This window comes from Centruroides vittatus, unplaced genomic scaffold, assembly GCF_030686945.1.
Source record: "Centruroides vittatus isolate TY-2023 unplaced genomic scaffold, ASM3068694v2 scaffold_435, whole genome shotgun sequence".
Classification (NCBI taxonomy): domain Eukaryota; kingdom Metazoa; phylum Arthropoda; class Arachnida; order Scorpiones; family Buthidae; genus Centruroides; species Centruroides vittatus.
Genome location: NW_027122708.1, coordinates 133,315 through 147,160, shown reverse-complemented (window position 1 = coordinate 147,160; position 13,846 = coordinate 133,315). Strand labels below are relative to the sequence as shown.

Genomic DNA, 13,846 nt, shown 5'->3' with positions numbered 1-13,846 from the left:
TTATTAATATGATAGATAAAATGTGATAAAGCCTATTCAACTTATCAAAAATTAATAGCTTATCATCACTTACATAATAATCTTTGATATTTTTATATTAAATTTTTATACATGTGCATCAGACTTATTACAATTAAAGAATATATTGATAACAGATAAAGGTCATTTTGTTTTGCTTTTCACTAATCTAAATATTAATTGATAAGATTACAAATAATTAAATCAAATCTTAACAACTCTATACTGATTAAATTTATCAGTATCTGTAATTGTGAAAACCTTTAAAATGGCAGTGATATATTGTTTTATGGATAAAAATAATTGTTTTATCATCATCTCAAGATTCATAAATCAATTGAAAACTAAATTGGAGCTTTTTTCAGCTTAGTCTAAGTGAATCCATCTTAAAAACTTAGTTGAAATAAATCAATATTAGCAATTAGAATATATACTGGTTCCAATTAAAAAATAAAAATCAAAAACAATAAAAATTAAAAAAAAAATTTTGAAAAACTCAATATAAACACAGATATCCAATACATTTTTATAAATAAAATATATTTACTTAAAAGTTTTAATTATTATTATTATTAACAATATCTATATAAAAAGTAATGATATTTTAAATAACTTGTTTAGCTATAACTAATTAGCTTAATAAATTATTATTATTATTAATTTTTTTGTAATCATTAGGTAACATTTTTTTAAAAAAAACTGCATTTAAGATTATTCAAGAGATTTTCATCATTTAATAAAATTCCTTGAATAATTTAATTTTAAAAAATTTTCATCAATAAAGGAACCAAAATAAAATTTTGAAATACAGAAAACGATATTAAAAATTTCTTTGATAAACTCTCCTCTCTCTTAGTTCTGGTTATGAAATGGTGTATTCTTTTATTTACAGAAATAATAATAATTCAGAATCAATAAGAAACCTTTGTTGGGTGATCTATCATTTTCTATGATTGATGTTTGTCTTCTATTTCTAAACCTTTATATGGATTTCATATGTAATTCATTGTTGCGAAAATGTATTAAATACTATCAATACTACATCAAAATTATTGTTATAGAACTGTATAAAATGCAATAAAGTACAATTTATTAGTAAACGTTTGATTACATATATCATTTAGATATTATATTCTTTAATATTGTTTTAGTCTTTATACCATTATCACATAAAATTACAATTCAAGCAGAAAGAAAGCTAAAGACATCATAAATGACATTTGAAAATAAATCTTATAGCAACTATTATTATTAGCAACTATTATTATTAGCAAATATCTTTGACAAGATTTCTACATCCTGCCATATAAAAATGTTAATTCTACAACTATCTAATTACTTAAGGCATGAAAATATTTCTTGCATATTTAGTTTTGAAACATCCTGCATATTATAACATTATAATATTGGAATGAATTACATGAAACTTAAACATTAGTAAATTTTTAAAATTTGCATTAATGGGAAATCAATTCTCACACATCATTTTGATTGTCAATATTTGTAATTTGTGATATTAATTCTATCATAACATTTACCTGAGATGCAGAAATCAATTGGTATTCCAATATATAGGAATTCATATAAACTTCAAAACAAAGAAAATTTCATTTCTAACTGAAAATGCACATAACATAATGGAAGCAATTTTGAACAATTTATACAATTTCTTCATTATGCATAAAAATTAAAATGAATATAATTTTGGTATAACAAGCTCCCAAATTTATACCAATTTTTCCAACTTAACTAAATCCAAAATATATATATATATATATATAAATATTTCAATTGATAATATCCAAGCTGCCAATAAAACTAAGTAATATATTTAAAAAATTTTACTTCAATGGCAGAAATTCCTTTAAATACATACAAATTCATCTTTAAAAAAATCACGATAAGAATTATAGTAATGCATCATATATTTGCAATACTTTCATACTGAAACAAATACTGCATGTATAAATTAAAATATTGCATATATCATATATGGATTCATTAGAGGAAAAAAAAAGCTTTTTTGCCTTTTTCTTAGAATGTCTTATATACTACTTTCAATTTCTAGCTATGCTAATATTCAATAATATTTAAACAATAACAACATTATTTTTATTGCTTAAATATACATTTCTGCAGCTTAACTGTAGAAAATACAAACAACTAAAAATACTTCCCTATGTGCACAACAGTTTCATTGGCATTGACGAAGTACCTTTATAATATGTAGTATTTGACATTTATGGCATTTTAATGACTAGATGGGATGATATGGCAGGTAAATTATTGTAATTGTGCATAGCTGTTATGTTGTGCTTTGTTCGGCAACTCTTGCTCGACATTCTTCTCTTAGTCTTCTAATTAATGAAGATGAAAATGATCCAGTTTCAGTAAATATAGCCTGAAAAATAATTTTTATACAAATATTAATATTAATATATTTAAATAAGTATTTTGTTATTTTGCTTTTAATTTGATAAAAAATTGATACTTTAAGATTTTTCACAAATGATTGGCTGTAAGATTAATTGTTACTTAAAGCAAACAACAAATATATTTATCATCATCTTTAACTGAATCTATTTCAAACAAAAGATATGATAATTTTCATGATATAATTCAGCTTCTAATCCTCTTCAAAATTTTAGAGAGAATCTGAGGTTGTAAGGCTAAATTTTGAAAACATTTATCTTAATTAAAAATATTTCCATCCTGGCTTCTAAAAAGCATTAAGTGTTTTGATTGTACCATATATAACAATAAAATGAAACCTAGCTAAAAAGTGATACGTATGGTATTTTTTAAATTATTGGGGTGTTACTGACTTTCTAGAACAGGGAGAAACAGTTGCTGCTGAGTAATATACTGTAGTCCTGATGAACATCCATCATGCAATAAACAACTAGTTCTCAGGATTTCAGACTAAAGATATGACCCTTCTCCACAATACTGTACATCCAAATGCAGCACATGCAACAGTAGCTATGTTGGAACACTTTTGTTAGGAAATAATGCATTGCCCTCCATATCACACTGATTTGTCACCAGCACCACATTCAGTATATATTTTGACTCTTTAGCAAAAATGCATGAAGTGAAATTGCATGCAATGAGGGATACATGTACTGTACTGTACATATAAATATGATTTATATTGTAACATATATGTTTTAAATAATTTACTGAGGAATAAGATTATTTTTGCATTGTAAAGATATGGAAAACAGATTTATACGATTTATTTACTAATTTCATCATCAGAAATACATTTTTAATAAAATGAAATGCAATCTAATTTTCAATCAATTTAATTAGTCAAGTGTTGTAAATCTGAATTTTATTTCATTTCATATAAAAAGTTGTTATAATGATTAAATTATCCCATTTGCATTTGAGATATGTCAACATCATGTATCCTAAATTCCTTATAGTTTTTTGTCAATAATAAAGGACACCCAATTCTGTTATTACTTGGATTTTTACATGATTTTGATTTAACATGGCCTGAAAAAATTCAATTTTCTTTTTACACAGTTCGTTTCAATTTAACAAATTTCAACAAATTTGTCTTTTTAAAAATTTCCATTTTATTTTAATTTTAAAATGAATATTTATTTCTTGTTCCAGAAAATTGCTTTTTATATGAAAATTCATAGGCTTTTTTTAAGGCTGCTACATATGCTCAAGTAATTTTAAGATTTGACTGTTTTTTTTACAATTTATTTGAATGTGTGAATTGAAAAATCAGTCTTTTATTTCAGCTCTATGCTGCAATTGAAGCAGTCAGAAAAAATTCAATTCAAAGTTTAACAATTTCTATTTATGATTACATTTCTTCTAAGTTATTTCAATGTAGGGCCCACCAGTGGCCAATGGATATTGGTTCACAGGTTCACATCCAACCAACAGCTGGTCACAGAGTTTTTTGTTTTCAGATGTCTAAATATTTAATAGAGGCCATTTTTCTGGAAAAATCCCTGTGCAATCTACCAAGGAAGGATGCCTCCCAACATGTTGCATTGATTATTTCAATCCAAACCAATCTTTTCAATACAGAATAGTTTTTGTATACCATTTGGTTTTAAAAGCTAGAAGTATTTTCATGTTTAATTGAGAAAGTTAAAAAATAAAATTTTTGATAATATCAATAGCCAAAAAGTCATACTATTCAATAAATTAACTTACCTTAAAGAACATCTCCCAAAGTATAATATATAAACTTATAAAAATTGAATAAACCAAAAGAAAAATATTTTGATCAACTCCTACATTACAAATTTATAATGGTTTAATTCCCCCAAAGAACACCAGAAACAGATCTTGCTTACATCAACCTGATTAAATCTATAACTGTGTTCCTCCTCCTACAGGATTTCCACCTGTCTATCTTGTTGAGAAATACAGTAGAGTGTTGTTTATCCAAATCAATTGGGGACTGGGATTGTTTGGATAACTGATTATGTACAAAAAAATATATTAACCTATCCCACGTTGAAATTTTTCTCTATTGCGTGTCACTTTGCGTTGAATTTTCATCGATTTTAAGCCGAATGAAAAGTTTTATAATAATAATCGTGGCTATTATATCGTTATAAATTATTTCTTTATTTTGTACAAACATAATATATTGAAAAATATAAAAACAAAAAAAAAAAAAAAAAAATTATATTTTGGAAGTTAATCTAGTATCAAAAACATTCAATTCAGCATGACACAGTCCGACTGGAACGCTTTCAGTTGATCGGCTTTCAGATAAATGATGCTCTACTGTATCTAATATAGGCAATACAAATTTTAAAACATTTTATAAAAGAATTTAATATAACTAATTATACACTTTTATTGTGTATTTAAAAATATTTTATTATATTTATTGTTGAGTTTATATTTTACAAAATTCTTTTATGTATTATTATTAAGTTTTTATTGTTTTAAAACAACTGTGTATTTTTATATTTTTTGCCATGTTTGTATGCTCTTTCTAGTTCATTTTCTTTTTACCTTTTTATTTAATAGGATTATTATTCATTTGGTGTCAGCAATCATCGCTTATGGCAGTGGTTCCCAAACTTTTTTGATTCTTGATGCCCTTGCTAAATCCAGATTTTCCTTATGTCAAATTCTAACAAGTACAATTTGTGAAATAGCAAAATAGTCAGTATCTTTTTAATTAAAGAATTAGGATGTTAAGTAAAAAATAAATAAAACATGTAATCAAACAAATTCAATTAATTATAATTAGTGGGATGGATGAGCCTGTTGATCACCACACATTTTCTCAAATCTTGGAATCAAACTGGACACAGCCACTCTCATTTCCTTCTCCACATTGATTTTCATGTAATGCTTAGTTTTTATCACAACGACAAACTCAGCTTTGCACAAATAGGAAGTTGCAAATGGAATTAAGATTCTCTGAGCTGAGAAGGGATATTCATCTTTTACTGATATCCAAAGTAATTCAATTAACTCCATGCTGCTAAATTTTGTTTTCAATGTATTGTTGCAAGAGAACTCAATAAGATTCTCTTCATCTGCAGCAGTAAATTCAGATGGAGCACTGGCATTAAATGGATCTTGAATCCATGCAAATTTATCAATATCATTTTGAAAATATTTCTCAAACCAGGTGATAAGCTGTGATAAATGTTCTTCAAAAATAGAGTTCATACCTCGAGAGAAATCAACTCCATTGGAAGTCAAACACTGTTGCAATAAGGGAAAACATCCTTTCCTTCATCTTCATTTATTTTTCTTTTCCATAGTTTTAATTTTTTTTATAAAAGCTGAAATTTTCTCAATTGACTTTAAAAGGTGCATGTTACTTTCCTGCAGGGAGAGATTCAGAGCATTCAGATTTTCAAAAATATCACATACGTATGCTAGTTTTACCAAAAAATCTTCAATCATCATATTTTCGGCATATTTGTGGTCTTCTTTTTTTAAGAAAAATATAAATTTCCTGTTGCAGTTCAAACAAATGAGACAAAACATTACCTTGAGAGAGCCATTGCTCTCTAGTGGTAATGTTTTGTACTTTCTTGAAGTGCTATAGTACAACAAAGACATGTGCTCAGATCCCACATCCTCACATAGTTTTTTGAAAATTCTTCCCTTCAATGGCCATTTTTATAAAGTTTACTACATGTACTACATATCCTGGTTCAATGCAGGACTCAGATATTTTGATGCATGTGCTTCCCTGTGAATAATGCAATGGGTCCACAGTGCATCAGTCTTTGCTTCGAAAGAGTGCTTGCAATCCGCCATAACATCCAGACATAGAATGAGTACCATCAGTAAAGATACCAAATGCATTTGGTCCACTCCAAATTATTTTTGGAAATAAAAATATCAAGGATCTCGAACAAGTCATGAGCCTTAGCACCAGCAGTGATACTTTTACAGAAGAGAAAGTATTCTACAATGTTATTATTATTATTATCTATAAACTGTACATAGCAAATCAAGTGAGCATCATTATCATCATCAGTGTCCTCATCCAGCTGCAACCCAAATTCCTTTCCTTTTATTTTTTCGGTAACTGAACATTGGAGGTCCTTTGCTATGTGCTGTATTCTGCAACTGATAGTGTTATTGGACAAAGGCACTTTTGAAAGCTGCTACCCAGCAGACTCACCAATCATAATGTTCACCATATCTACAGAAGCCGGTAGAATGAGTTTTTCTGCAATGGTATGAGGCTTTTTACATTTTGTGATTCTATATGCCACCTTTATTACTGACTTAATGATTTGCATCAGGTCTGCTAGATGTCACATCTTATCACATTGAATTGAAAGTGGAAGTAAAATTATGAAAATTTTACAATATTTTGCAGCACCCCTGTGAGGAAGCTGCGGCTCCCTAGGGTATTATGGCACACACTTTGGGAACCGCTGGCTTATGGCATAGTCTTTGTAATTTTGCAATAAATAAATTTGCTAATTTACAATTGCCCCTCTTCTGACTTATTAACTAAAATTGGAATACAGTAGTCTCCAAAGTTTGAGGCACTACCATCTTTAAACCAAAGTACACATACTCAACCAGAACATATAAAAATTACAATTTGGGTAATTCAAATCAAGTATGTAATGAGACACCATACACCGAAACTATAAGCATACCAAGGTTTAACATCAGCTTACAATTTATTGCATTGTGATATGATATGGTTGCCAGATAATTCCGGATATGGTTGTTACTTGCCCCCATTATACAAAACATCATGTATTTTGAAGTGCATTATTATTATTGTTGTGTTAATTACTTAATGTTGTGTTTATTATTACAAAGTAAACATGACATTATTTAACACCTTTACTTACTACTGTTTTCCATCATATATTGATACATATTCCATGTATTTCAAATTTTCCATAGTTTGAGGTTGCCTCATTCCCAATCAACTCAAACCATTGAAACTACTCTATTTTGTTTGAACACATCCTATTATATTAATTGGTTTATTGTATTATTTTTTTACTGGTTTTTCAAGTACTGTCCATATGGACAAATGGAATCAATCTTCCATTTCAGTATCTTTTTTTATATGGTTCTTTTAGACAGATTTTTTTTTTTTTCAGAAATGTATCTACAGTGTAAACACAGAATTATGTGTATATACAATATATTTGTTTTTTCTTAAAATAAAACTATTAAAAAACATAAAATTTGTTTTCCCCCCTTTCTTTTCTCTGTAAACCTTCCAAGTTTGAAATTCTCATGTTTAAAATAATTTTAAACACGTTCAAATTCCAGTTTTGAATTTTATACTGGTCAATAGCCTGACAAAGACAAAGTTTTGGTCAAAAACGTTAGTTTTTATCTAAAGCTATTCGTACTGGGATATAAAAAAGGTTTTTAGTGTGTTGATTTATCCTTCCCAGGGATTGTGCAAGAAGTTGGTTTTTTTTTTTTTTTTTTGAAATTCTCATACTTATTTGGAAGGTTTACAGAGAAAAGACAGAATTTCAGCACCTCTTATCCATATAAAATTTGTTTATTTTAGATTCTAACAGAATGTTTATAAAATTTCAAAGAAAATGTTAACAAAACATATACAAAATATTTTACGTAAAAATTTAATTTCAGTTGTTGTTAGGTATTAATTATTATTAATTTAATTACTAAATATTAAATAATTTTTGAGAACTATATTAGTTGATTTTGTTACCTGCATAAAAGAATGGCACTCTATCACAACTGATTCTTGAGTTATGCCTTTGAAAACTTCTGCTATTTCAGAAAAATTTCGTGCCTTCAAGATCTTTTCTTTATTTTTGATTATCATTGTAATACCAACCCGGAATAATATCTTTGAACCTTCATAAAACAGACAATCCCAAATCCTAAGAACAGTCTAATGAAAGAAGAAATATTATGTAATTTTATGTTATATTTATTTAATTTGCAATGAAGAAATAAAATCTTGAAAGGAAACTTGTATTTAGAATCTTTATGGTTAAATTTTAAAAATATCTTTAAAATAATTACTAATAAAACTAAAATTACATTTAATAATAAAAAACACAATATTTAAATTTTTAAATAATAATTCAGAAAATCACTTGCTTAACATATTCAGTGCCAAGGATGTCTTGGAAAGTCTTACACTGCCTCACCCAATATACTGAGGACACTCATGTGAGTCCTCAAAATTTGATTATATTAATCACTTATAAACAAAGGATAAAATTTCCCTAAGAACGTTTATTTTTATTGTTTATTGTACACTTCAAAGAATATATTTCATCTATTGGTTTTATATTAGTATTCTGTACATTCTTAGTTTCTATATATTGGGGTGCTCATAGATGTCCAAGCATCATGCTATATTTCATTTTGCATAACAGCAAAAATTCCTTTGACACTTTACATACATATAATTAAACAAAAAATTAAAAAATTAACTTTTTTGGCATATCAATAGTGAAATTGGTAGTGACTGTATTAACCAAGTTTAATGTTTAAAAATTTTAAATAGGTTTTTTACATTTTAATTTTTGGATGACTGACTAAAAAAACAGAGTTTTGTTTTCATATTGCAATTAATAAAACAAAATTAACAATTAAAGAATGAATGCATTATTATAGATACACATGGTTGCTAATGTGTTTAAGTGTTTTTAATAAGTAAAAAACAAAACTTACTTCAATTGGTAGAACTTCAGCATATAAACATATAAACCATTTTGTAATAACAATAGCCCATGCAACATTGTGTAATTTCATGTGATTATAAACATCAGGTACTTTTATTCTATAAAAAAATTAATAGTTTTATTACACAAGTAGCAAATATAATTTAATAGTTTTACAGTATAAAAAAGAAAGAAAGATGAAATGAAATGTTCTTATATTAAAATAATATAAATTCTTTAGAATTCAAAGTTATTCAAATATAAACACCAACTGAAACCCAATGCATAGCAAATAAACCTCCACAACTGCCGTAAATAATTAGGCTATAATATTCTTAATTAATATTTCCAAATTATAATCAGATTATTTACAGCAGTTGTGGGTGTCTATTTTCAAAGTTATTAAATGACAAAATGTTTTTAACTTTTAATGATGATTTGTAATTGATCAAAAATAAAGTATGATGCTTCATATAAGTACACTTATTGTATAACAAATATGCTGAAATCATTTAGATCCAATAGAGATTTTATAAAAAATTTACAAGTTATTCTATTTCAGATAATGATTTAATTTTCTTAAGTAATAAACTTATTACTGTTTTGCAATAAATTAATAAATTATTTTATGATAATTTTAAGTTTTAGTCATTCACATTGGATTAGTATTAATGGATTATGCAAAGATAAAACTCAAATCAAAATACTTATATCTTCAGGAGTCGTGCAGCATAGTGCCAAAATCACCACTTGGAAATATTTTTATTAAAGTGGTGATAAAAAATATAATACTGGCAATAACAAGTGGCGATAAAAATCCTAATCAACTTGTTTCAACATTCAGTATGAAACTGAATCACAAATCACACTTCAGGGAAAACAGCAAAATGGGAGTCCTATACACTACACATCTAGTGATTTCATGACATCAACAGTTCAGGCAGAAAACAAGGAAGTGATGATGAGAACTGAAGGCAGTTTTATGCAATTCTGCCCAGCATTTCCAGATTGGGGATTCTTTATTGACAGACAGAAAATTTGGGATGTCTCTTTTCAACTTTGATCTTTTTCAGTAGACTAAAACAAAAATTTTGACATGATAGAACTTGTGAAATACTGTTTAAACACTGTGATCAAATGTGTTATTCATTAAAAAATTATCCCAAAATGATTCCTATAGCTAACAAGAAGAGTACTGAACATTTGGGTCTCCAATTCTCCAATTTAAACAAAACTTGGTGAGCAAGTAGCCTTAAACAAACAGTTCTTGTCCAAATAATAGGACCCACTTCTCAAGTATTTTCCAAGAATCCAAGAACCTCTGAAAATTTAGTGTTTAGCTTTTAAGTCTTTGAAAGTTTTATGTCTCCAAGTGGTGATAGCTGAGTGGATAAAATGCTCCGCACTGGAGCTAGATGATGTATGTTCGATCTTTGGAAGTTTATTTCTGTTTTGTTTGTTTTTATATAACATTATTATTTTACCATATCATTATTATTATTATTATTCCTCATGTTTAAAGCATATAAAACAAGAAATTTAAAATTGTGACATCATTTCCTGTTTAGTGAAAACAAGCCTTTGTAGATTTAACTCTTTTATGTCATTAAATAAAACTTTTATTTCATCATATTTATTTTCACATAATTTCATTCATGATTACATACTATGTCCTCACAAGCGAATAAGCTTCAGACATTACTGCACATGGATGAAAAAGACAAATGATATGAAAATAGGATAGCATAGTCACAGCATTTTATTTTTTTAATTGTTAATATTATGGACAATTTTCTCATGCGCTTATGTTTGTTACATGTCAAATATCACAATACCACCATGTCTTAAAATAAATATGAAGAAATAAAAATTTTATTTAACAATGTAAGAGAGTTAATCTACAGAGACTTTTTTTATTATTTTATAGCTATGTATTTTTTGGCTAATTAATTTCAGGTATTTTTTACCCTTCTTCAGTTGGAGCATTACATTTGAATAATACAACTGAAGGAGGGTAAAAAAAACCCAAAATGTACATATTACAGTTTAAAGTTACTATAAAGTAAAAAGAAAAAAACAAGTTAAGAAATCATGGTATGATAAGTTCAAATTAATAGCCAAAAAATGCACAGCTATAAAAGAATAAAATCCTAAAAAGAAAAAAGACTAGAAGCTATAAGAGTGAAAACTACAAGACTTGTTTTTGCTAAATGAGAAATGATGTCACAATTTTTAATCTTGTTTTATAAGCTTTAAATGTGAGGAATAATAATAGTAATACTAATGCTAATGATGCAGTAAAATGATAAAGTTACACATTAAAAAACAAAACTAAACTAAAATTTCAAAGGTTCGAATCTATATCATCTAGCTCTAGTGCATAGTATCCTATCCACTCAGTTATCACTGCTCAGAGATATGGAAATTTCAAAGACTTATTAACTAAACACTAAATTTTCAGAGGCATGTTTTTGGAAAATGCTTGAGAAGTGGGTCCTATTATTTGGACAAGGAGCTATTTGTGTTTAAGACTACATGCTCACTAGATTTCATTTGAATCAGAGACTCAAATGTATGATCCTCTCATTGTAAGTGATAGTTTAATATGTTACTTTTGCTTTCCAGACACCAAACTGATAAGGCTACCAGCATCTGCATTAATAAGTAAGAAAAACTGTTGGTGATAAGTAATTTGAAGTGGTGTAAACAATTTAAAAGTGGCAAATGGTTGGCTATATTTTTAAATTTTCCAGAGCAAACCCTGACATTACTTACTAAGTATATAGCAATTACAGAAAATTTAATAATAAATCCAAATATAATGAATACATATTACCATATATCATATATTATATGTTATATTTTATAACATTATTCTGCATACTTTCTTTATCCCTATTTCATCCTCTTTTTTAAAAATAGAAATTTTTGGTACAATCCTAACTTAATTACACATTTTAGTGAGTTTTAGTTCTAGACTCCAACCAAATGCTGAATACTATTGGGCTAGATATGGCTAAATACTAAATAAATTATGCAACCAATTTGGCACTAGAGGGAAGCGTTAGATGCCATCTCTTATTAAATTTAATAATTATAATATTTAATTAATTAATTTAAATAATTTAGAACCACTGGAAGAAAAAAATTGGCCCAAAGCGGGACTTGAACCCACAACTCCTGCTTACTGTGCAGATGCATTGCCAGTTACACTATCCAGACCTCCAGTCCGATCTCCTCTTCCTGCACATACAAGCTAACGTTATAACCATCAACGGTTATTACAACATCAGTTGGGGACACATCAAGTGCCCACGTCCTGTAAACATCTTCCAAGGCACTCACAACTGGCCATTGCAAACCCTGGCAAGGCATATATAAATAACATCGCTAGACCCGATATACTATAGTATATTGGGTCTAGCGATGTTATTTATATAGCGTTTTAGTTCCAATTATTCTCTAATAGCATAGTGTGAGGATTAGTTGGTTCATCATTTTCTGTTTTTAGATCATTTTATTATAGTATAAATAAATTCCTTATTTGTTAAAAGTAAATTCTTTATTATTTCTAAAACACATTCAAATAGGTTATATTCTAGTTTTTTATTTATTTTGATACATAAATTTATAAAACTAATACAAAAAACAGATATTTTTATAACTGCCCTTTCTAAAATATGTAAAAATGAAGAAAAATGAAATCAAATGAAGAATTTCAAAGCTGCTGATGAAGAATTCACATCTCAATTCACATCTTGACATCTTCAATGCCATCTGGCAACATTGAAGGTGTGTCAAAGATGATTTATAAAGGGAGTCAAAAATAATGTATTACATAAGTATATTATCATTACTTTATGACCATTTTCATCCATTATTTAAGTACATTTATTTAACACTTGAATTTTTTCTAGTAAATACTGTATTTTAAACTAAATTCTTTGACTCTTCTTTTTTTGTTTCTATTAGAAATTTTAAAAACAAAAAAAAAACTTTATCAAATAACTTTTATGGAGGAAATATACTGTCTTTTGGCATTAAATTTATTTTCTTGACAAATTGAATACATGCAAGTATTTTCAACATCTCAAAATGCCATCCTTGGGTGAACAAAAAACACATGAAATTTGAATAGTGATTTAAAAAAATTCTTTACCTTGACAGAACTTAAGAACACATTCTAAACATAAATGCATAGTTACTGCTAGAATTTGAATGTCTGTGATAAAAGTTTTGATTTAAATTTAAAATAAATATGGAAGATATTCACAACATATATAAAATGTGGTTAAATCAAATAAATAAAATACAAAAATGGATAACTAAATTAAAATATAGTACGGGTTTATTTGTTCTTATCCATCCCACTCTACAGGACACTAACAGTATAGAATTAAGTAAAATAAACATAACAAAATTTAATTAAAAACTAATAAGAATAAAAAAATTAAGGTTTTAAGTTTTGGTAAAGTGTTAGCCATTCGTATCCTATTTGCCATCACATGTCAAATATAGGATACCAATGTCAGTATATAAATTTTTTCAGACAAAATTCATACTATATTTGGATTTAAATCTTTAATAATTTAGTCTTCTAATTTTATTTTTATGTCATTTAAACAATTTTCATTTTCTGATAATTTTGTAAAACTTATTAAATTTTTATTCAACAACAATTT

The 13,846-nt window shown here is 27.0% G+C and overlaps 1 protein-coding gene across 1 annotated transcript in view; it reads right to left on the bottom strand.

The window, feature by feature from the left end:
• Positions 1–1,499: 1,499 nt before the first annotated feature.
• Positions 1,500–13,846, bottom strand: part of LOC136989008 (growth hormone-regulated TBC protein 1-A-like) — a 34,487-nt gene continuing 22,140 nt past the window's right edge. The window contains exons 7-9 of the mRNA XM_067287026.1: positions 9,175–9,283; positions 8,198–8,383; positions 1,500–2,419 (exon numbers count right to left, since the gene is read on the bottom strand). Coding sequence (XP_067143127.1) covers positions 2,324–2,419; positions 8,198–8,383; positions 9,175–9,283 — 391 coding nt within the window. The 3' untranslated portion in view covers positions 1,500–2,323. The remainder of the gene's footprint in view (positions 2,420–8,197; positions 8,384–9,174; positions 9,284–13,846) is intronic.